Here is a 26,199-nt window from a genome sequence, read left to right on the forward strand (position 1 = left end):
CCTATCCAGCTTGTTTTCCATGTCTCCTTCCTTTAAAACATCTGAATCACATGATCAGCTCATCAGTAAGCTCTGCAGGAGCCTGATAACGATCCTTATTATTTGAGTCACGTGTGTTGGAGGAGGGAGACATGGAAAACAAGCTGGATAGGGGCCCTCAAGGACCGACGTTGGCTACCCCTGTTCTACGTAAAGGACGTCAGCCAAGTTCGGCCCCCCACATTTTACCACACCAAATCTGGCCCCCTTTGCAAAAAGTTTGGACACCCCTGGTCTACAGCGACGGACGTCCAATCCATTTTGATTGCCGCCAGCCCCTCGGGGTCAAAACCGATTGGACGCGCTCACTCATTCTGATGAAGTCCACTCCTCCTCGACTTACCGACACAGCTGTGGTTGTTGGAGGCCAAGCGGTGACCCGCATTGCACTGGCAGTAGTACGAGCCCTGAGCGTTGACACACGAGTGCATGCAGTAGCGGGACAACGCACACTCGTCAATGTCTACAAACACACACACACACACACAAATGGATCCTTTGAGGCTCGATACTATCTGCCTTCCATTCCTTTTGTACAGTAGCTGTATTTCCTCAAAGAGTACCGATTGGCACCACACAAAGTTTGGCTTTCTCTACGTAGTGGTGCAGGAAAAATACAGTTTCATGGATTCCTTTTTAACTCCTATGCCGGCTGCCAATGACGGCGATAGGTGTCCATTGCATTTGAAGTGGGAGGACATCTACTAGTGATAAGCACCTTAAAGTCAAGCAAAAGGATAATTGGACGTCGATCATCGTCAATGGTGGTGAAAAAGTACTATTTAACGACATCTGGAAATATTTACATGAATTTTTCAAAAACTATATTTAGTTTTGGGCCTACAAGAACAACATCACTCAAGTTGAAATTAAATAGATATATATACAAATACACGTTCGAATACATGAGCAGAAATGGAAATGAAGAGAAAATTAAAGCATTACAAATAGATATAAACACTTAAATGAATAAGAACAGAAAATCAAATCAATAAACATAAACTAATAAACGAAACAGATAACAACTAATTCAATCAAGATTTAAAGTCATTAAATGTTTAATTAAACAAATAGAAATTGAAGTCTTTAAAAAAAACAAACTAAAATAAACATTGAAAGAAATCTAAATGAAAATAAATGTTGAAATCGATTAAAATATTCAAATCAATATGAAAATTGAAATGAATGACATTTGAAAGAAAAATTCATTAATACTGATAAAAATGAATAAAAATCATAATGAAGACGCATTGACTTCATTATCAGTTGACGGGAAATGGGGCCGCTCCGGATAGGGCCCATTTTCAAAAACTTCAAATATTTTCAAAACCAAAGCCGCTAGCGACCTAAAACCAAAACAGGCACATCCCTTAGGCATATACAGTGCCTCCATAATTATTGGCACCCCTGAAAAAGATGTGTTTTTTAGCTTCTAATATTTTTTTTAAATTCAAATAATATGGGACCTAAATGGAAAAAAGAGAAAAATCCAACCTTCAAAACAAGTGCATTCATTCAGTGGGGAAAAAAATCCCACATAAAGAAAAAAATATTTGACATCAAATAATGTGTGTCACAATTATTAGCACCCCTGGTATTAATACTTTGTACAACTCCCTTTTGCCAACAAAACAAGGTCTGGGGACTGAGATGGCCATGGGAGGAGCTTGATTTTGTGTCTGGTGAACCATTTCTGTGTAGATTTGGCCATATGTTTAGGGTCATTGTCTTGTTGAAAGACCCAGTGACGACCCATCTTCAGCTTTCGGGCAGAGGACAACAGATTTTGATTTAAAATGTCCTGGTATTTCAAAGCATTCATGATGCCATGCACCCTAACAAGGTTCCCAGGGCCTTTGGAAGCGAAACAGCCCCACAGCATCACTGACCCACCCCCATACTTCACAGTGGGTATGAGGTGCTTTTCAGCATGCGCATCTTTCGTGGCACGCCAGACCCACTTAGAGTGTTTGTTGCCAAAAAGCTCAATCTTGGTCTCACAAAAAAATACAGCCTGGGACCGTGTGCTTTGGTCAGATGAGACCAAGATTGAGCTTTTTGGCAGCAAACACTCTAAGTGGGTCTGTCGTGCCACGAAAGATGTGCATGCTGAAAAGCACCTCATACCCACTGTGAAGTATGGGGGTGGGTCAGTGATGCTGTGGGGCTGTTTTGCTTCCAAAGGCCCTGGGAACCTTGTTAGGGTGCATGGCATCATGAACGCTTTAAAATAACAGGACATTTTAAATCAAAATCTGTTGCCCTCTGCCCGAAAGCTGAAGATGGGTCGTCACTGGGTCTTTCAACAAGACAATGACCCTAAACATATGGCCAAATCTACACAGAAATGGTTCACCAGACACAAACTCAAGGTCCTCCCATGGCCTTTCTTTTTCAGGGGTGCCAATAATTATGGAGAGCAGCGTATGAGTCTCCATGAGCAGCGGGATCAAAAAATTCAAAGTTGTTCTCTAATAAAATCCCGATTAATTTTTTTTCTTATAACAAAACTTAAAATGGCTATAAAATTCTCAGATTTTATGCGAGATGCACAAAAATCGCCAAATGCAGAAATAATCACCTGTATTTTCAGGATCGATGGCAATGTTTAACATATCATATAAGTTTATGTTTTCGTTTAGTGTACAGTAAGTTTTCAACAGCAAATAAATCACTCAAATTTCACATCAGAAACCTAATACTTAAAGAAAGCATGCAGAATCAACTTAAAGAAAGCATGCAGAATCAACTTAATGTTATTCAACAAAAGCAAATTTAGATTTTTTTTATATATACAATCTTATCTAAACTTATTTAGATCGAATTCTGATGTCACTATTGCCTCAGCACGTCTTGCCAGCTACCTGGCCCTCATCGTTTTTAGATTGAAATGTTACATATAATAAAACACATATACAGTGGGGCAAATAAGTATTTAGTCAACCACTAATTGTGCAACTTCTCCCACTTGAAAATATTAGAGAGGCCTGTAATTGTCAACATGGGTAAACCTCAACCATGAGAGACAGAATGTGGAAAAAAAACCCCAGAAAATCACATTGTTTGATTTTTAAAGAATTTATTTGCAAATCATGGTGGAAAATAAGTATTTGGTCAATACCAAAAGTTGATCTCAATACTTTGTTATGTACCCTTTGTTGGCAATAACGGAGGCCAAACGTTTTCTGTAACTCTTCACAAGCTTTTCACACACTGTTGCTGGTATTTTGGCCCATTCCTCCATGCAGATCTCCTCTAGAGCAGTGATGTTTTGGGGCTGTCGTTGGGCAACATGGACTTTGAACTCCCTACACAGATTTTCTATGGGGTTGAGATCTGGAGACTGGCTAGGCCACTCCAGGACCTTGAAATGCTTCTTACGAAGCCACTCCTTTGTTGCCCTGGCTGTGTGTTTGGGATCATTGTCATGCTGAAAGACCCAGCCACGTCTCATCTTCAATGCCCTTGCTGATGGAAGGAGATTTTCACTCAAAATCTCTCGATACATGGCCCCATTCATTCTTTCCTTTACACAGATCAGTTGTCCTGGTCCCTTTGCAGAAAAACAGCCCCAAAGCATGATGTTTCCACCCCCATGCTTCACAGTGGGTATGGTGTTCTTCGAATGCAATCCAGTATTCTTTCTCCTACAAACACGATAACCTGTGTTTCTACCAAAAAGTTCTATTTTGGTTTCATCTGACCATAACACATTCTCCCAGTCCTCTTCTGAATCATCCGAAAGCTCTCTAGCGAACCGCAGACGGGCCTGGATGTGTACTTTCTTCAGCAGGGGGACACGTCTGGCAGTGCAGGATTTGAGTCACTGGCGGCGCATTGTGTTACTGATAGTAGCCTTTGTTACTGTGGTCCCAGCTCTCTGTAGGTCATTCACTAGGTCCCCCCGTGTGGTTCTGGGAATTTTGCTCACCGTTCTTGTTATCATTTTGACGCCACGGGGTGAGATCTTGCATGGAGCCCCAGATCGAGGGAGATTATCAGTGGTCTTGTATGTCTTCCATTTTCGAATAATTGCTCCCACAGTTGATTTCTTTACACCAAGCGTTTTACCTATTGCAGATTCAGTCTTCCCAGCCTGGTGCAGGTCTACAATTTTGTCTCTAGTGTTCTTCGACAGCTCTTTGGTCTTGGCCATCGTGGAGTTTGGAGTTTGACTGACTGAGATTGTGGACAGGTGTCTTTTATACCGATAATGAGTTAAAACAGGTGCCATTAATACAGGTAACGAGTGGAGCCTCTTTATACCTCGTTAGAAGAAGTTATACCTCTTTGAAATCTTGCTTGTTTGTAAGTGACCAAATACTTATTTTCCATTCTAATTTGGAAATAAATTCTTTAAAAATCAAACAATGTGATTTTCTGTTTTTTTTTTTCCACATTCTGTCTCGCATAGTTGAGGTTTACCCATGTTGACAATTACAGGCCTTTCACAATTGGTGGTTGACTAAATACTTATTTGCCCCAATGTAAGACGATTTTTTTTTGTATGGATGTAGAAATGTCTAAATTACTAGTTTTTTGCCACAAAACAGGCAGCTAACTGATTATTTGAATGTAAAGTTACACTGCTGTGTATGGATTCAAAATCCAACATGGCGGCCATCACAAAACAATGAGCTTTTTAGGTTTAAAATTCTTGTAAATAAATGCGTAAATGCCGGAATTTCTATAGATATGAACATGAAACCGTCAAGATTCTTGGTTAAAAGCAAAAAACGGGCAGTTATCATTCATCTTATGTGAATATTTCAAGCTAAAGTTCCGCTATTTTTTCACTTCATTTTTTTCAACGTTTCAAAGTGCACGCATGCTATTTTATATAATAATTACCTTGAATCCTCGACCAAATAACTCTTGAGACACTCCTGCCTGCTTGTTTGCGCTGAAACATTCGTCCTGTTTCCACCTAAATCCGGAGTTAGAACGCAGCGTGTTTGAGTTTAACGCAGTGAAACTGCCACGACGCGCCGCCTGGCCCGGCCCCCTATGGGAAGCCGTCTATAGTCTCGTTAACTGATAATAAAGTCTATGGAAGATGTCAAAATAAAATATGAAACAATTTATTTATTCATGTTGATTGATGTCCAATCATCCTCCTGCCTGCTCTGAATTGAAATGAGTACAGTATATCACCAGGAGACGTCCAATCTATTCGAAGTGGGAGGGTCCTTTCCATGTACTTCAAATGGATTAGACACCCATTGCAAGTGATTTTGAATTTTGGCACTCCCGGTTCAGGTCCGTTTTCACTTCCCAAACATAAAATCAAGGCCCCGTATTTGCGGAAATACAGTACATGGTACAGTATTTACCAAGGCAGAGTATGAGTACAGTATCAAAAAGACTGACCTACACATTGGTCTCTGCTCCTCTGATATCCGGCCGGACAGTGGCAGCTGTACGAGCCCCGGCTGTTGAAGCAGGTCTGTTCGGGCCCGCAAGCGTTTTGCCCCAACGTGCACTCGTCTACGTCTGCGCACGCACACACACACACACACACACACGCATGCGCACGGACTCAAACATATGGCACAGAAAGCTGATTTTTGCACCATAAAAAGGCCGTGTGTATCAGGGGTCACTGTCACGGTCACGCCGCGTACGCTTCATCAACTCAAAACGGGGAAAACACACACATTGGTATCTTGTTTTTCTCAAATGTGCCGTTTTTTTTTCGAAGTCTTCTTTTGAAAGTATGTTTCTGGTCCCCCCTCAAGTTCTCGCACACAAAGAGCATCCAAGCACGCTCATCCTAACAGGCCCACCAGCAAGCAGTCCTCCTGGGTGGTCCCCTCCATGCAGACAGTTATTGGGCATCCGTTTCGCAGTATGTCAAGTGAGCGATGTTCAACAGCACACGCGCGCGCACAACGGGGGAAGAGGGAGTCGTTATTTTTGTGACTTGGCTCCCTTAAAAATGAATATTAAAAAAATAGATGTTTGCAGTGAGTGGAAAAAAAGGTGAACATGTGCTGATGCGTTCTGAGATGAGAGATCTTTTAAAGTAATTTGAAACGAAAAATTGCTATTTCTGGAGAAATGGCAATGTCAGCGTTGCTGTCACGGTTGGAATATAGGGTCACTTCCTGTTGATTTGAAGCCATTTCGGGGTCACTTCTTGTTGATTTGGGGTCACTTGGCCATCAATGGCGCAGAAGTGAGCAGTTGTCAACGGCGTCGAGGGTCCCAGTCGAATATCAATGGGCTCTAATTGGAAGTTTGGGGTCATAAATCACAATAGATTGCCAATAGAGATATGTTTTTGGGTGTGTCAATGAGTTTTGAAGGTCTGGCTTAGAAATCAAAAGGAGAGAATGGAAGATTTTGTGCCATTGAAGTGCTTGTGCAAATAGGGATATGGGAAATTTTGGACATTTGAAATGAAGGGAAAAGGTTTTGGCAGAACATTTTCGGCGGGCTTTTGGGTGTAAGAAAGGCCATTAAAAACAAGGAATATTACAGATAGTAGCTTTTGCATAAGATGCAAAGCTACCATCAATGATTACATTTCAGTGCCACTGACGGCATTAGATGTCCAATCCATTTGAACTGGGACATAGACTAAACCATCAGTTGACAAGACTCCCACAGACTTTGCGCCACCCCTTCCCGTAGGGGGCCAACCCATAGAGCGTTGAGGTGGATTTCACTAAACTCAAACACACGCTGCGTTCTAATGCCGAATTTAGGTGGAAATAGGACGAAGGTTTTACTGCATACAAACAGGCAGGAGTATCTCAAGAGTGATTTGGTTGAGGATTCAAGGTAATTATTAAGATTTTCACACCATGCATGCACTTAATGTTGTGAATACATTGAAATGAATGGAAAAAGTCAGCCGAACTTTAGCTGACAGATTTACGTAAAATGAATCATAACTGCCCGTTTTTTGCTTTTAACCAAGAATCTATAGACTGTTTTACGTTCATACCTGTAGAAATTCTGCGATTTAAGCATTTATTTGCAAGAATTTTCAACTTGAAAAGCTCTTTGTTTCGTGATGGCCGCCATGTTGGATTAAAAAGTACCGTAACTTTGGCTTGAAATATTTACGTAAAATGAATGATAACTGCCTGTTTTTTGCTTTTAACCAAGAAACTTAAAAAGCTCTTTGTTTCGTGACAGCAGCAATGTTGGAGTAAACAATACCGTAACTTTGGCTTGAAATAATTACGTAAAATGAACAGTAACTGGCCGTTTTTTTGCTTTTAACCAAGAATCTAGACTGCTTTACGTTCATATCTATAGAAATTCCGCTATTAAAGCATTTATTTGTAAGAATTTTTTACCAAAAAAGATCTTTGTTTTGTGACAGCCGCCATATTGGATTTTGTATCTCTACACAACAGCGAAATTCAACCGAAATAAGTTGTGATTGTATATTAAAAAAAAAATGCTAATTTTGCTTTTGTTGAGTAAAATTCGGATGATTCTGCATGCTTTCCTCAATTATTAAGTTTCTAATGTGAAAATTGAGGGATTTATTAGCTGTTGAAAACTTGCACTAAATAAAAAAAAAAAAGTTGCTTTTTTTTTGGGGGGGGGGGGGCAAAAACATATATGGTATGTTAAATATTGCTATCGATCCTGAAAATATAGGTGATTATCTATACATTTGGTGATTTTTGGGCATCTAGCGTAAAATTTGAGAATTTTATAGCAATTTCAAATTTTGTTACATTTTTATAAAAAATAATGAATTGGGATTTTATTAGGGAACGACTTTGAATTTCTTAAAGCCGCTGCTCATGAAGACTCATATATGCCTAAGGGAGGTGTCTGTTTTGGTTTTAGGTCGCTAGCGGCTTTGGTTTGGAAAATTATTGAATTTTAAGTTTTTTAAAAAAAGGCCCCCTGCGGATTGGCCGCGGATCGGTCCTGTCAATTGATACTGAAGTCTATAACTGGAAAGCGGTGCCGGCGAATCAACGAATCATTCGCTTTCTAGTGATAAACTCATTGGAGGAACTGGCACCGAAACATGATTATGAAAAGAACGAGGACCTGGAAACGGGAACCCAAACACAAAATCCCATTGATTTAACCTGAATGGGAGTTGTTTCACAATATGACATGGAGATGAACTCAAGCTACACTTGGCGTACAGTAGAGTGTCAAAGTGCACGGTGATTACTCGTGTTGAGTTCTAAATAAAAGCACATGTGCAGCCCGGCAACATCTCACTTACTAACTGCTACTTTGTCGCTCAGCCTTTGATTGGCTGCCAAGACTCGTGCGTGTGAGTTTAGCCCACACTCGGAGGGTCCCGTAAAGCCCTCTCCCACCGCAACTAAGTCCATTTAGTTGACACGTAAAACCGCCGATGATGCGTGAGGTCATCGCCGTTGACGTGATTCAGATCTCTTGTTAGTGCCGTTCGAGTAAGAGTGGAAAAATTGAGGAGGGAGAAAAACAAAAGGGCGGAGAACGTTATGTTTTGGGGGGTGCGGAGGGGTTTATTTGAAGCGATGTGATTTTTAGAACTCCCTTCGTTTATGAGATGAACTGGAAAGTTCACTTTAAATGGTTTGGACGTCAAGCGCTGTGAATGGCAGCAAGTGAATTGGAGAGTAGATTGCTTATTTTTTGCGCATTATTCTCATGAGCGGACACGGGAAAAAATGGGAGTGAGTGCTTCCCTTTCAAAGAAAGATAAGAAAATCAAAATCCATAACTCATATTGCCATTAGAGTGTGAAATATCTCCCGTGTTATGCTGTCAAGAAAGGAGTTGGAGTCACGCTCCAAATTTGATTTGTGATCTACACTCCGTTCTCTCAAAAGGTCAGAAACTTGTGCCAGCAACATTCCCCTTTTCCCATAAATTCAAATAAGAAGAGTAGAATTGCTGCAATATTATGAGAGTCAAGTTAGCCTGTTCATTTCGGGTCACTTTCTGTTGGTTTTCAATCACCTCCTGTTGATTTTGGGCAGGTTTTTTTAATGTAAAAAATAATGACATTTTTGTGGGCGGTCTTGCTCACTTTCTGTTGATTAGCAGTCACTTTCTGATTTTTTTGGGCGACTTAGGGCACTTTCACATGGACATGTGCCGATTACCAGCTTCAAGGTATACCGTGGTATGAAAATGTCACGGTTTCAAAACCGCAAAAAAATTTCCGTCATACCGTCCCTACAGTATTAGCTATTTTTTTATGTCCCGAAAATGCAGGGAGAAATCCCTCGTTTGCAGCTGCAAGGCTCAACCCTCCCCCATCGGTTGTTGCTCAGTGTCAGTGAGTCAACTGTGCAACACAATGGCTGGAGGAAGTGAAACTGCTGAACTTTTTCTGCCATAAAGGTAAACAAAATCGCTGGTATGGGAATAATTCAGCTACAGAAAAGTTACGGACAGCCACGGCTTAGAGGAGGGGGGCCAACTAACATGTAAAACATGCTTGCGGGGGGTGGCTGCCGGGGAGGCAATACTTTCAATATGATTTTGCATTTATATACAGAATTAAAGGTTAGTAAACACTGTCATGAACATTTCCGTACAATCTGCAAGAGTAAACTCCAGTGTGTTTAGTGTGTCTAGCGGTGGTAAAATGTGGTGGGTTTTTTTCTCTCTGGCAACCGTCTGTGTTGAGAAAGAGAATGTGTGTATAATATAAATATGATACGAGTCATGCTTTTTATGGAAAATAATCCGGTTATTTTTGTTATAATGGTAATAATGTCATACATGCTTTTTATGGAAAATAATTTGGTTATTTTTGTTATAATGGTAATAATGTTGAGCTGTGGCTGTGGGTTTAGAATCACCTAAAGGACTGCATTTAGTTTAATTTTATTTAGAACATTTGTTATTTTTTGTATCTTTATTTTTATTTTATAACATATCATTATAGGCCTACTTATGTTCCAATTTGCTAATATGTATTGAAAAATTCTGTTCAATCGAGAATTTTTTTTTTTTTTTAAACCCAGATACTGTATTTCAAAGTAACACATTTTAGAGCTGTAATTTCAATACCGTGATACTGTAAAACCGTGATATTTTGGCTTAAGGTTATCATACCGACAGAGTCACATACCGGCACATGCCTACTTTCACATTATAGACCAAGAGGACAAGGGTCCGGTTGGAGAGCTACTTCGCAACAATACTTGCAAATGACTTGTTGAAAAGGTTCAGTATTCACACTGCGCCAACAGAGCTTTCCAAGTAGCATCACATAGACGAAAGGCGCACTCATTGATTGGACGATGGACAAATTTAGAGGAGGAAATACCTCCACTGAGCAAGCGGTGGGGAAGGGGCGTGGTATGACGCTGCACGTAATGTAGCATAAGCGCACCCTGGTGGGCTTGCATATACAAAGCCAGGTGCGCTTAAAGAGGACCGAGACCCATGATATTTGAGCGGACCAGAGTTCGTTTGTTTGGTCAAAACTTTGGTCCAAAGTTCAGATTTTATATTCGTTTTCTTTCAGATATTCTTTCATATTTACAAAACCAAGCGGACTATCTGAGAAAAAGAACTCTGGTCTGTTAAAAGCGGACCAAACAGAGCTAGTGTGAAAGCACCCTTACTTTCTGTACATTTTAGGTCACTTCATGTTCATTTTGGGGCAATTCGTGCAAGCTTTTTTTCTTTTTTTTTGTCAAAACATATGAATAAGCACTGATGGAGACGTTTTAGTACTCCTTAATTTAGTGAATTTGTCGATGTGTCAATTAAGCGAATTGGACAAAAACTGTAGCATTAGCATTTTCACATAGATGTTTTGCCATTGAAAATGAATTTTTCATCCAGAAATCCATGTTTCTGGCGCAACCGTGAACGTTACCAAAGCATCCCCACCATGATGGATGAATGAAAAGACAAATTTAAAGAAATGGTTACGACATTGACTGCGACGGACGTCTAATCCATTTGGCCGGTGGCGACCATATATTTTTGTGACTCCGGGTCTAATTTAACACGACTGAAATAGCAAAGGAAACGAGGCCTTCTTCTCTCCCCTGCTCATTCTACCACCTGCATTCCTGTTTCCCTCAGATCGATGTGATGCTTATCTCTTCAAGGTGGTGAGTCATTTTTACCATCACAAAAGATGGAAGCAAACGAAAAAAAACAGGCAGCGCTAACATTCCTGAGATATTCCTCCTGAGTGCATCGCACGCTTACGGAAAAAAAAAAAAAGCGGACAGGTTCACCCAGTCAACCACCAAGGGTTTGCAGCAATGCTAGGAAAAATACATTTCCGACATTAGCTCGCGGGTGCTAACGTGGTGGTTGTGACCTCAGGAAAAGCAGACAGGAAAGGCAAGTCTGTTCTTGCCCCTGCACGCCACATCATCGCACAGGTGTCTGATTTCAGGGTGAAAAATACAAAAGTGCCTCGACTTACGAGTTTCGTTCATGCCTTGATCAAGCTTTTATAAGATTTACCTGGTTTAACTCATTCGCCACCACGGACGGTGCTAGACGTCCAATCCATTTTGAATGGGAATGTTCATTCAAGTCAAAATGAATTGGACGTCTAGCGCTGTTAATGGCATTCACATTGATTTTATGCGGCATTTGTGTTTCTATTTGTACTTATTGTGTCTTGCTGATTTTCATGTGATGTAATGCATTTTGAATTACATTGTGCCATACAAATAAATGTGCCTTGCCTATTTATTTCTTGTTTAATTAATTTCAAATAATAGGGAAAAAATCTGCAATCTTGCTTCTTTTTTTTTTTTAACATATGCATATTTTAAATAAAAAAAAAAGAACACCAGCAAATATTATAATGTAATCAAAAACATTAGCTTATGAATAATAATATTTAAAGAATGGGGAAAATAGTATTTAATCGCTTAATAAATAGGAATAGAAATAGGAATGAATGTAAAAATTAAAAATCATCAGTAAAAATCATTTTTCAATTATTTTTCATTTTGTTGTATTATTAAGTTTAAAAAGGGGGGCAGTTCCCATGAAAACATTTTTGCAATGAATCGATATGACAAAATTGCAAAGATCTGCTTTTTACTTTGGAGAACAATGATATAGTACAAAAAAGTGTTGCTTTCATCAACGAACGAAAATATTTTGTCAGCGAACAATTTTTTTCATGACGATGACGTCACGATGACACGCTGAAAACGTGTCTTGGGAGACGAAAACATAATGAGATGGATGCCAGTTGTCGTCTGACAACATGAGAACGAGATGAAAATTCGCCAAAGTTTCCGTCGTAAATTCACAATATGTGAGTTTTTCTTATTGTATGTGTGGTTAGTACGTATTTAGCAGTTTTTGGTTGTGTCACTCATGTAACATGCCGCCTTCCCCCGACTTACCCGTCCCACACACACACGCTTACTCATTGGCTGGTGAGTAAGACTCTACCCATTCCAGGCTCCTTTTGTGAAACATATGTGTCTGGTGCAGCTTGGTGAGTTTTGCTTTCTTATCTTGGCTAGATATGACATGTTGTTTGAGCCTTTAGAGGTCGTTAGCATAGCGTTCGCGTTACCATTAGCATTTATTGCGTTAACTCTGTGTCTTCTTAAACTCTTTAAAAACCTCTTACATACAGTTCGTGGCGTCCAGGTGAGTTTCATTAATTGCAAAAAATTGGCTCTTTTCCTGCTGAGTGTGTACTATCATCAGGAAAATGTTGATGTCCTTGTAGACTCGTCTGTAGACTTGTCTGTCGTGTTCATTCGAAATTGTCAAAACCTTTTATTTATTTATTTAAATTCGGCTGAGTTTTTGTTGACTAAAACGAAGACGAACACATTTTGAAATGACTAAAATATGACTAAAACTAATAAGTATTTTCGTCCAAAAGACTAAGACAAAAATTAAAATGGCTGCTAAAAACAACACTGGTTTAAAGTCCAACGTTTTTCCTTCCAGTGTGCATTGAAAGCTAAAACGTTCAGCCTAGCATAATATAACGAATTATTTATGCATGAGCCAATCAGCTGACATGCAACAATACTTGGCCATAAACAAAGCATCAAAATAAAGGGTATTGTAATGAGTAATTACAAGACGTTTGGACGAGATTGATTGAATAGAGAGGATGAGCTCACCATCGCTGGAAATAAGAGTAAATAAAAATGGGAGCCAGCCGCTTGTGGCTGGCTGGCTGGCTTGGTGGGTGGGAAGGGAGGGCCAGGTCATGGAAACGCCAGTATCATTAAGCTGTCACACTTGCACTTGAGTTTTATAGCGTGAGTGGCTGTTGAAAATGCAATTTGACTCACTACAACAACAAAACCAAGTTCAATTTCAAGGTCAAAAGTTGCCACTTGTCAAAAAATATCTGTCGGGTGCATGGATTAGACGTCTACTAGTAACAAATGTATTTCAATTCACAGCAGAAGGATGAAAAATGCTCCAAATCTTCCTTAACTCATTTGCTCCCAAAAACGTAAAAATACGCTCTTGTTTTAATTGTTTCAGTGTCCCAAAGAAATACGTCTTTTACTTTTTTTTCACAAGAGACATCTCTGGGTTCTGATTCAACTCTAAAGCACAAAGCTGAAAAGCCATTTTAAAGCAATAAAACTGGCCTGTGAAGGGCAGTAGTGCATTTGGTAAGACCCGCAACCCGATTCAACGGAAATAACGGCCGGGCTGCACAGCCGGGGCGCCAGCGGAAGACGACCGAATGGACGTCCAAGATGCCAGACGGCGGACGACCGAGCAGAACAACCGGGAGGACGCACGGGATGCCAGGCGCTGGACGACCGAGCAGAACGACCGGGATCACCAGTGCAGCGGACGATGCCGTTGAGTCCGTGCTGCTCGCTGAGGAGAGCCCGCGTCGCCGTGCTCTGCCCCTCGCGTCCCCCTCACCCTGCAGTCTCCCGCACGGAAACGTGCACAGCCATACCAGTTCCCCCCCAGGAACACAAGTTCCCCAGGCGAACTCTGCCACGACGCAGTGGTCACCACAAAAGAAAGACTCAAAAAATCCATCTTTGTGAGACAGGCGGTGATGAGGGAAAAGTTTACCCTGCTGTCGCGGCCATAACAGCGTCATGTCTCAGTTAGTTATGTGTAAATAAATTGTTACATTGCTATCAAAAGCTCTATTTGTATTGTTGTTTATGTTATTTTGTAAAAGGAAAACATTATTCAGATGTTTGGGATGTAACTGAAGCAAAAAATAGCTGTGTTAAAGTCAAAGTTATGTTTGAAATGTATGCTTTCACAAAAAGCTCAATTTCTCTGTTTTTTCATCAGAAATTGGAAAATTGCTTAAAGAATGGAAAAAGATATGAACTAACTTTTCCTGCTGAAAGAAGAGAGTCTAATCTTTCTTTTGGTGGGTCCCATGTTTATATAGCAATAGAAAAGAATTTTCTATGGGCCTTGCAAAATCAGTCAAAATCCAGTAAAACTGCCGGGAGCAAAGGTGGTTGCATCGGTGATAATGGCTCGGAGTGAATGAGTTAATGAACCTCCTAACCCATTGTCCGCCATTGACGACGATAAACGTCCAATGCCTTTATAGCAGGAGGGCAGCGCCTGCCACTTCAAATGGATTGAGCGTCTACTAGTAATCAACTCATTGGTGGCCAGAGGAAGATCAAATTGGGATTTTTAAATTCAATGGCCACCACTGACATTGTTAGACATTCGTTAGTTCCTTTCCAAGCCTCCCACTTCAAATGGATTGAATGTCTATCATTGTCAATGGCAACCAATACATGGCATATGACACGAATTTCACGTTTAAAATGGACCTGAAAAACGGAGCTAAGTATAGCAACGTGACTGTTATTAGCGCTTCCCGGCCGTGCTCTTTATTTTCTTTTTTTTTTTTTTTTTTTTTTTTTTTTGCCTTCTCATCATTTTTCAGCTCCAAACACTCCCTTGGCAGCCTGACTCGCGGAAAATGTGTTTTTTTTCTCCACTCGACATTTGGCCGATCTCCGTCTCCATTAGCTACGCGCGCGACACGGAGTCACCGGAAAACAAGAGCGTGACATCATTGCAAGTTTTCATGTTCGCTGTTATTTTCTGACCCAGCACAGCTATGTTTTACACCCCTGTAAAAGCTTACGACCCCCCCACCCCCCCCCCCAAAAAAAAAAAACTCGGACAAGAGGAACATATTGACACGGATGGTTTGCGGAAGGTGTAAAAATCAAATGTTTCTTTTTGGCTTTTGCAAGTGCCTGAAGCGCAGCAGCCGCAGCCGCTCGCCACATGCCTGCTGCGGTTTGACCGCCCGCCAAACACGTGTTGCCATAAATACATACAAACACAAGAAAGAAAGACTTGATTGATTGACTTTTTTGTTGTTTTTAGAACTAGAGTGGGCTAACTCCAGGGATGACATTTAAACCAATTCAGAAAAGCCTCGGCGGCGAATAGTGATATACAGTCCCTGACAAAAGTCTTGTGCGTATCCATTTTGTACAAATAATTGCTAATAACCTGACTTTTAATTATTCAATTGGTTTCAGAAATGGCTCTTATGAAAGCTAAGACCCTCCCAAATGATATTGAATGTACAAAAATATATTTTGTTTCACTGAGAAAAGATTTATCATTTAATGAAGACATAAAGGTCAAATTTTGGCCCACAGAAAGTAGTGTAAAAATTGAACAAAAAATGTACTTCAAATACAAAAATACATTACATAACATAAGCAAATTAAGTAGTGGTGCTGTGAGATCCAAATTTAATATTTTATATGACTTGTATGGGCTTGAAGGACTGCATCCATGCGGTTCAGCAAGGATTTATACAATTTACTGATGAAGTCATCAGGAACATCAAAGAAAGCAGTCTTGCATGCCTCACAGAGTTCATCCACATTCTTGGGTTTCGTCTTCCATGCTTCCTCTTTCATCCTGATCATGTCTGGTGACTGGGCTAGCCAGTCCTGGAGGATCTCGATCTTCTTTGAGGTAGAGATTGAAGTATGCGATGGAGCACCCATCCTGCTGCAGAATTTGTCCATTTTTATGGTTAGGAATGTAAGAGGCAGCTAAGATTTGTTGATATTTCAGACTATTTATGTTGCCTTCCACCCTGCAGATCTCTCAGGGTGCAGACAATTAAAAAAACGTGTGGCATTTGCCAAGGCCCACAGCCTGTCAAAAGGATGGATGCTGAAAAAGTGGCAAAAGGTGGATTTTTCAGATGAATCTTCCAGTGAATTACACCACAGTCGCCGCAAATATTGCAGGAGACCTACTGGAGGCTGCATGGATCTGATATTTACTCAAAGAACAGTGAAGTTTGGTGGTGGCAAAATCATCGTCTGGGGTTACATCCAGTATGGGGGGGTGTGAGAGACCTGCAGGGTGGAAGGCAACAAATATAGTCTGAAATCCTAACTGCCTCTTACATTCCTAACCATAAAAAGGGAAAAATTCGGCAGCAGGCTGGTGCTCCATCGCGTACTTCAATCTCTATCCCAAAGTTCCTCAAGGCAAAGAAGATCAAGATCCTCCAGGACTGGCCAGCCCAGTCACCAGACATGAACATCATTGAGCATGTCTGAGGTAGGATGAAAGAGGAAGCATGGAAGACGAAATCCAAGAATGTTGATGAACTCTGGGAGGCATGCAAGACTGCTTTCTTTGATGTTTCTGATGACTTCCTCAATAAATTGTATGAATCCTTGCCAAACTGCATGGATGCAGTCAGTCAAGCCCATGGAAGTCATACAAAATATTACATTTGGATCTCACAGTACCTCTACTTAATTCGCTTATGTTATATTTTTGTATTTGAAGTACATTTTTTGTTCAATTTTCACACTACTTTCTGTAGGCGACAAAACTATTGTCTTGCCAAAATTTGACCTTTATGTCTTCATTAAATCTTTTTTCAGTGAAACAAATATATTTTTGTACATTCAACATCATTTGGGAGGGTCTTAGCTTTTTTATATGAGCCATTTCTGAAACCAATTGAATAATTAAAAGTCAGGTTATTAGCAATTGTTTATACAAAATGGATAAGGGACATGACTTTTGTCAGGAACTTTAAATCCAGTTTCCGAGACAATTTTCATTCCTACATACATTGGGATAACTGAGATTTTTAAAAAAACTTGTTATTTTGAGCGTTCGTAACAAATCATGCTAACACCGTTAACTTGAGCAAATGAATTGTGCCAAGTTGAATGGGCACAAAAAAAAATGGGAAGCTTGAAAAATGTTTATGTAATGATGTACAATGTTGCTTTTTGCCTCCACCATGCAGTAGGTGACAGTTAGGCATTCGCTTCCATATGTTTGTGATCAAGATAACCGGAGAATCAATAAAGGGGTTTGAAGGAGATAGTACCTTTTCTCGTAGGCACCGTCTAACCGTTTGCATTATTCCAACACACTTAATATAATCAATCAGGGAATAGTATCGTTTCTTGTATTTACTGCTTGACTGTTTGTATTACTTTAACGTCTTGGTACCTCATGATACAATACGATTTGCGATACTAAGCTCACGATAACGATAATCTCACGATATGGCGATACAACGATTATCTATACACTTGTCAGGAAATCATTATATGATATTCTACAAAACAACTAATAAACAGAAAAACAAGTTTCTGCTGTGAATCGGAATGAGTTTATCACTAGCAGACGTCCAATCCATTTCAAGTGTGAGGGTGGCAGCGAATTAACCCCACCCACTTCAAGCAGGCCCCTCTCACTTCTATGGCCGTCAGTGGCAGCCAATTCCAGGCAATGAAGTCATGCTGGGCTATTTGAGGTCAGGCCTGTTGATTTTCAGTCACGTCCTGTTGATTTGGGGGCACTTTATGGGTCACTTCCTGTTAATTTTGGGTTACAGAACAGGAAGTGACCCAGGAATGAATAGGCAGTGACTCAACAACAACAGGAAGTGACCTGTAAATCCCCTAAAATGAACATAAAGTGACCTGTAAATCCCTCGGAAAATTGGAAAGATTTACTGTGAATGCGCTGGTTTCGAATGACAAACGTTCTTTCGCCTTTCCCAGTCTTAATGGATTGGGGGTCGAGCACCGTCAATGGCAGCTATAGAGTTAACTGAGCCACTATTATGGTGGAATATTTTGGAAGCAACTTGTTCATTCCTTTTTTTTTTATTTTTTATTTTTTTAAACAAAACAAAAAAAAAACCCAAAAATATTGACATCTTTTTAAAATGATATGTCGATTCTTGGAAAGAGCGTATCGAAAACCTTTTTGGGATGCAAAGTATCATGATATATCACCATTTCGATATTTTGTCACACCCCTATTATCAAACTTGCCCGATATGTTTGGTTTGCTTTGGCGGAAGGAGGTCTGCTCACTCTGCTGTACTGTGTCATTGACGGTGAGAGATGAACAAAAAAGTGAGCTAGTTTTACACAGAGCACACAGGAACTACAGCATTCAAAAACATCAGCAACCTTCCTAATGTTCTGACAGCTTGAATGTTATTTCGTAAATCAACTCACTGGCTTCTGCCGACCTGCAAGACATCCGATCCATTTAGACCGGGAGGAAGGGGAGGGGCAGGCGCGGATCGTTCGGTCAAAACGGACTGAACATCTATTGCCGTCGAGTGCGATCATGCAGGGAGTTACGAGCGGATGCAGCCCATTTCTCACCTCTACAGACGTTGTGCTCGTCCGGCGCAAATCCGGTCGAGCAGCGGACGGCGGAGCGGCCAGCGTGGGACACCCGGGTGACCTGGTCAAAAATCCTCGGAGGCTGCTGCGGTGGCACAACGGGCAGCGCGGGGGGGTCGGGGGTCTCCTCGCCCTCCTTGGTGATGACGATGAGGGCGCTCTTGGGGAGGCAGAGGTAGCCGCCGAAGTGGTTGATGCACTTCATACCCCCTTTGCAGGCGTCGTCCAGCACTTCGCACTCATCAATATCTGCGGTCCCGCCCCACAAAAAATGTGCATCAAAATGTGATCTCGAGTGAAGAATTCAGATTCTACTCTGGAGGTGTGGCTTAGCCCTTTCTCAATGATAGCGATTGAATTATGACAGAATGATGACATCTAGGCATAAAAGATGATTCAAGTTATTTGTCCAAAATTCTTACCTTTGCACTGCTCTCTGACGCTATCATATGTGTAGCCTTCAGTGCACTGTCAAGCATAATCAAGAATCACTTCAATTGACCAATCAGGAGGCTCATCTATATTTATAATCTTCTTTCATTTGATGACATTTATTTTTTAAACAAAGGTGCATATTGTGTACTTTTTTGTGCAACAGATTAAATAGGGAATTTTAATATCCAATGATATCTTGTTTTTTGCGGATAATGGGGGCTAGAACCCTCCGCGATAAGTGAAAAACCGTGAAGTGGCGCCCCTCCCCCCCATTTTTTTAGGTAAAGAGATGAGGAATGTGTTCCAGCAGCTGAAAATACAGGCAAGCGCCATGTTTTTTACTTTTTTCCCAAAGTATAATAAAAAAAATTTAAAATCATGTATGTACAGTGTATTTATTTTAATGAATATTTTCAAGCACTTGAAATGTAATAATTATGATAAATTTTGAAAATGTTACTGTCCAACAAATTATTTTAAAATAAGAATAAAGTGGAACAATGTTTGGCTTTATTAAATGCTTCATTGAGTGATTCCACTCAAATCCGATCAAGCTGCTCACTTACACACAATGAGTTGCTACAGCAACTGTTTAAAAACTTAAACGATGATTGATGCATGCGGTGCTTTGAAGTTCCTGTCTCTGGCAAGATCAAACCCAAATGTCTGTCAATCATCGTTAACTTTATTAAGCAACTCCAGTGCACTGCCTGACCAACAAAGAACAGGGAGGGAGGGAGGGAGGGTGAGACCACGCGATCAGCTCAGTACAGCTCATCTGTATTTATTTATTTATTTATTTATTTTTAAATTTTATTGAAAAGAAATCTGCGATGGACTGAGGGTGCGAAGTTTGAAGCGCGAAGTAGCGAGGGATCACTGTACTGTACTATAGTGGGGATCTGCACACACGGCTCTGAGGTGGTGCTGAAGCACCTGTCCTTTTTACTTTTTTATTATTCTGTTACAGATTAATAACCATTGCCAGTCAAAAGTTAAATGCTTATTGTTTAAGTGTATAGAGTTAATTTATTTTCCCCTCAAAATAACTCAAAATATAGCCGTTAATATTTAAACGCCTGGCAACAAAAGTGAGTGCAACCCTTAGAAACTACGTACTTCCCAAAATGTCCAAATTGAGTACTGCTTGTCATTTTCCCACCAAAATGTCATGTGACTTGTTATAGGAGTGCTTTCAGCATTGCTGCAGAGATTGAAAAGTTGGGGAGTCAGCCTGTTAGTGCTCAGACCATACGCCGCACTCGACATCAAATTGGTGTGCATGGCTGTCACCCCAGGAGGAAGCCTCCAGACGGTACAGAAGAAAGCCCGCCCGTCTCATCAGACCATAGGACATGGTTCCATTAATCCATGTGCTTTGTTGACATGTCTTCAGCAAACTGTTTGCGGGCTTTCTTGCATACAATCTTCAGAAGAGGCTTCCTCCTGGGGTGACAGCCATGCACACTCTATTATACAAGCTGCACACAGACTACTTTTCATTGTGTAGAAGTGTCATTTTGTCAGTGTTGTCCCATGAAAAGATATACTTAACCCTTTAATGCCTGCAATATGAAGCAATTTTCAGAGAATCACAAAAGTTTGAAAAAAAAAGGTCTTAATTAGTGATGCACGATAATGCATTTTTCAGCCGATACCGATAACCGATAATTTCCTCCTCGTTCCAACCGATAATGTCAAGCCGATAATTTTATTAAAGATTTATGTAAAATTTTAAAGTATACACAAGAGAAAATATTGCTGTGCAAAAATAATATTGCTCTTTTTTTTTTCAACATCAAATGTGAACAAGTAGTGGTAGTAGTAAATTCCAACATCTAAATAAAGACAGATTGTCTGACATTGTGTAATGGTAAACTTTTGGCAACAATTGCTTACAGAGTAAATACATAAGTTGCACAAAAATGGCTTTAAAAGTATGCCATTCCTAAAGTATAACATTACTACACAGCAAAAACACAGCTCCTTAAGACTAGTTAAAGTCCCTTGTTTTCAGTGTAAATCTATTGGAAATAAGTTAAATTAACTGCCAGCACTTCAAGTATATTTCACTCAGATTTCTTGAAGAAAAATGGCCAGCTGAAAATAAGATTAACAGCCTTATTTTAAGCAATAAATTATTATACATAATCCTAAAAAAAAAAAAAAAAAACTTGTCATAAATGTTCTTTATTCAAGAATATGTAAGGATTCAAAACATTATTTGAAAGCAATTTTTTCTTGATTTAGGTGAAAATGACCTTATTTTTTTAGATGTTTGGGCTTGATAAGAACAAATTGCAATATTTAGTTCAAGTAAGTGGAATAATCTGGCGCATTCAACTAGTCTTCAACACTCAAACAAGATGGGGAAAATTATTTAACTAGATTTAAGAAGAATGATCTGATTAAGACGTCATAAATTTAAAGCGTACTGAATGCATTACTGACTGGATGACTTTGTGTCGTTTGGTGCATGTTACAATTATCAACTAACCACTGTGCCGTCATGATAAACATGGTTTGTTGACATCACCTGTGTAAATGTCCGTGGTAAAACTGATGTGATCGGCATGTCTTTCACGAAGAATCGTGGTCGTATAAACGGCATTATTTTTTCATCCAGGGATTTGGCTATCGGGTCATTTCGGGAATTTCCTCCCGCCTGTGCCCTTCAGTCCGCCCGGCTGCCAAATTAGCACCCGCGCCAGGCCTCTGTCTTGAACCGGAGTGGCGGCGGCAGCTAAATTCGTACCGGATATCCGCCCGCCCCGGCCGGCTCGCTGCGGCGCATTCGGTGCATGGCTCTGCTCTCATCCTCTACCCGCCTAGGGCGAGGCGGTGGCGGCGGCCTGCCGGACCGGCGGGCTCCGTCGGAAGACAGCTACTTGTCAACTATCGATCTCGTGAGGTGTTTAGCCATAGATGGGAGTTTACCACTCGCTTTGGGCTGCATTCCCAAACACCCCGACTCCGGGAGGACCGCAGCGTCTCTGTATCGTCACAAGCCCCGTAGCTTCCTTTATAGTTTATTTGTTAACAATAGCTTTAGCATTCGTGCTAGCAGCAGCCTCATATTCGTTCCAAAAATCATTGTGATGCAGTTTTAAATGGCTGCTGGGTTAGTGCTAGTGGTGTTCAATGAGGACGCTTTCTTTAGGCCTTGAGGAACTGTTTTGTAGATGGCGAGAGCATCGTTTATTTCATTTCACACACGGGAAAAGCAACGCACGCTAGTGAGAGCGCCTCAACAGTATCAACACTGATGTGTAACACCGCCTCCTCTATGACGCCGTACTCCTAAACCCCTCCTCCCACAGGGGCTTCAGAGAGGGGAGGGGTTGAGCAGGCGGCAGTGAAGAAGTGGAGAAAACTGCTTGGTTGCGCACATTTGGAGGCTAAATCAAGTATATAATTATCGGATTGCATTATCGGTTGATTTTTTTATTATCTGTATTATCTGTGTGACGTCATAATTGGCATTATCGGCCGATAATTATCGGTAGCCGATATTATCGTGTATCTTTAGTCTTAATGAAACCTTTCTTCAAATTTGTAAAAAAGAAAAACAAATAATATGTGTAATAAGTGCTCTAATATCTATAACCCTTGCTAAATCCCGTTTTTTTTCTCATGGAACCTGCAGATGCATGAGTTGACTTGCATCCATTACCTTTTTTTGTTTGTTTGTTTTTTGAGGAAAGATATTTTAAAATTCTGAATTAGTCTCAAAATCATGAAATTCTAAGTGTATCAAATGTGATACATTTGGCAAGAAGGGGTTAAATATCTGCAGAAATCCAAGAGGTGAGTGTACTCACTTTTGTGATACACTGTATAACTATGTTAAGTTCAGTAAAGTCTGGGAGCTGCGAGTAGAAGCCCATATTGTACTTTTGCCTTTCGTATCCTGAAATTTCTTTCCTAACAAGAGGCAATATTTTCCCAGTTGAGCGTGTCGTAACCTGAAAATCCCGTATGTAGAGACACTAGAAAGTAGAGGTACTATTGTACATTTTTCAAAAATCGGTAGGCCTGCACTACAGCAGCAGCTCGGACCGTACCAGACAACCCAGCCGTATATCGGAATTTGTTTAGGGAGCCAAAGAGTACTCTATAGGTGTAACACTAGTGATGACATTTCTTATTTTCAATCATTGGTTCAGAAGTCATTTATGCATGTCACATTGGTAAAACTTCCCCCCCCCCCTTCTTTTCTTACCGAGTAAGAGACAGGCTCCTGAGGGAGGACGAAGGCGAAAAGAGCAGCAAGGAGCCCAACGCATATCCACATGTTGACGAGCGAGCCTGAGAAATAACACAGAAAAAGAGAGAGAGAACAGTCAAGTTTTAATTGCACTTGTGATGACGTACTGTACGTCTTCAACGAGTCCCGACATCCCCTGTCATGTCATGTTGATGCTGGAACCTAGACGGAAGCTTCTCCTCAGGGAATGAATGCCAACACCAACAATCAAACGGTTGCGTCAAAATACAAGAAAAGGTTCGTTTGTTTACCTGAGGAGGACCGGAATTCGCGAAAAAGGCTCCAAAGCTTAAGACGGTGGAGGTGAGAAGTGGATTTGAACGTTGATGGCGAGAGAACACGAGAAGAGGGGAGGGGAGGCTGATCATGACATGCAGGGGGCGGCCAGGTTGGATCTCTCTCGCACACCGGCCCAAGAAGGGACAACTCCCAAATGGGTTCCGACGGCGTCCTCTAGCGATATTTTGTGGCACTGCAAACTTGAGTCAAAATTGCTCCAAGTAAATCTTGCACTCTCATACCAGACAGTGGCGTCGTTAGGTCTATTTTGCAGGGGCTTCGCCCCCCCCCCTAAATAGTTTGGTGTTGTTTTATTTAAAAAAAAAATTCAGAAAAATGTTTAGATATTCACTATAAAGTAAATATTAGTTGAAATCAATAATCATATAACCTGTCATTAACTCGTTCACTCCCAGCCATTTTCACCAGTGCAACCCCCTTTGCTCCCGGCCGTTTTACTGGATTTTGACTGATTTTGCAAGGCCCGCAGAAAATTCTGTTCTATTGCTATATAAAGGAACCCACCAAAAGAAAGATTAGACTCTCCTCTTTCAGCAGGAAAAAATAGTTAATATCTTTTTCCGTTCTTTAGAAATCAGCATTAGAAAATAGCTTAGTTTGAGCAATTTTCCAATTTCTGATGAAAAAACAGAGAAATTGAGCTTTTTGTAACGCATTAATTTCAAACATAACTTTGACTTTAACACAGCTATTTTTTTCTTTAGTTACATCGCAAACATCTGAATAATGTTTTCCTTTGACAAAATAACATAAACAACAAGACAAATAGAGTTTTGATAGCAAAGTAACAATTTATTTACACATAACTAACTGAGAGATGACGCTGTTGTGGCTGCGACAGCCGGGGTAAACTTTTCGCTCATCGCCGCCTGTCTCATAAAGATGGATTTTTTTTTTGTCTTTCCAGCACGGACTCAACTACATTGTCCGCTACACTGGTGGTCCCGGTCGTTCTGCTCGGTCGTCCAATGCCTGGCATTCCAGGCATCCTCCTGGTTGTTCTGCTCAGTCGTCCGCCACCTGGCATCCTGGACGTCCATTCGGTCGTCTTCCGCCGGCGCTCCGGCCGTTCGTTCGTTCCATTTAGTTGGGTTGGGGGGTCTTACCAAATGCGCTATTGCCCTCCAGTGGCCAGTTTTATTGCTTTAAAATGGATTTTCAGCTTTGTGCTTTGCAGCTATGTTGAATCAGAACCTAGAGATGTCTCTTATTTAAAAAAAAACAAAAAAAAACGTAAAAGACGTATAAATACATCTTTGGGACACAAACAATCAAAAATAGAACGTATTTATACATTTTGGAGAACAAATGAGTTAATAATTTAAATATGATCATAAATCTGTCAGTTTCCCCTCACATAATAGAGTAAGATAGAGAGCCCCTTCAGTGTGTTGGTATCCATTCCACTTGTTCATACAGAGAACGCCCACATCTCTGAAAATCCAGTCCGCATTGGTAATTTGGTACTTCCGGTGTGTGTGTATACCACTGACGCACACAAAGCAGAGCGTGATACAATGGATGAAGAATGGAAAAGAAATGGTTTTTCAAGAAAGTATTTATCACTGCTGGTAGTAACAGTTAGCTCCAGCTAACAGCAGAAAGTCCCATGTAATTGATAAACCAAATGCTCGGTGTTTGACAAATAAAAACCTGGCTTGCACACTACAGACAATCCCTGCGCACGTAGATGAGTACAGGAGCTGAGCTCATTCACGTATGATTATCATAAGTGGATAATCATAATAATACACTAATAATAATCACTCCACTGCCTTTATTGACCTGTAGGACTTAGAGCAGAGGTGCAGAGAGGGTGACAGGGGAGAGACCTCTTTTGGAAAGGTGAGTTGGAGAGAAATGATTAGAAAGTGGAGAAAGCCAAGAAGATGATTATATTTAGCATACATACACACACGCCCCACACACCCCTCTATACACACATATACAATATGTTGGTATTGTTTGGATATAGTATGTTTGTGTGCACGTGTGTGTGTAAGGCAAATTAGCCTGACCCAGATATTACTAAATTCAAGTAATTATGAGTATTTTTCAGGGTTTCAAATTACAGCCATTTTTTTGTTACATATGTGCCCAAGATATAATCTGTGCGATTTACAAATACTAGTCCTTCTCAAAAAATTTGCATATTGTGATAGTTCATTATTTTCTGTAATGTACTGATAAACATTAGACTTTCATATATTTTAGATTCATTACACACAACTGAAGTAGTTCACGCCTTTTATTGTTTTAATATTGATGATTTTTGCAAAATGTCCAGGAAAACCAAAAATCCCAATCTCAAAAAATTTGCATATCATGAAAAGGCACCCTAAAGAAGCTACTAACCTAATCATCTGAATCAACGAATTAACTCAAAACCCCTGCGAAAGATTCCTGAGGCTTTTAAAAACTCCCAGCCTGGTTCATTACTCAAAACCGCAATCATGGGCAAGACTGCCAACCTGACTGCTGTCCAGAAGGCCATCACTGACACCCTCAAGCAAGAGGCTGAGACACAAAGAAATTTCTGAGCAAATAGGC

The 26,199-nt window shown here is 40.5% G+C and overlaps 1 protein-coding gene across 2 annotated transcripts in view; it reads right to left on the reverse strand.

Annotated features, from left to right (window-relative positions):
• efemp1 (EGF containing fibulin extracellular matrix protein 1) overlaps positions 1-23,769 on the reverse strand; it is a 47,468-nt gene extending 23,699 nt beyond the window's left edge. The window contains exons 1-6 of one of the 2 annotated variants that reach the window (XM_057849116.1): positions 23,601-23,769; positions 23,305-23,390; positions 19,070-19,115; positions 18,627-18,896; positions 5,410-5,532; positions 383-502 (exon numbers count right to left, since the gene is read on the reverse strand). In XM_057849116.1, coding sequence (XP_057705099.1) covers positions 383-502; positions 5,410-5,532; positions 18,627-18,896; positions 19,070-19,115; positions 23,305-23,376 — 631 coding nt within the window. In that variant the 5' untranslated portion in view covers positions 23,377-23,390; positions 23,601-23,769. The remainder of the gene's footprint in view (positions 1-382; positions 503-5,409; positions 5,533-18,626; positions 18,897-19,069; positions 19,116-23,304; positions 23,391-23,600) is intronic. The other variant, XM_057849117.1, reaches the window with a different exon arrangement.
• Positions 23,770-26,199: the final 2,430 nt, after the last annotated feature.

This window comes from Corythoichthys intestinalis, chromosome 10 (assembly GCF_030265065.1).
Source record: "Corythoichthys intestinalis isolate RoL2023-P3 chromosome 10, ASM3026506v1, whole genome shotgun sequence".
Lineage (NCBI taxonomy): Eukaryota > Metazoa > Chordata > Actinopteri > Syngnathiformes > Syngnathidae > Corythoichthys > Corythoichthys intestinalis.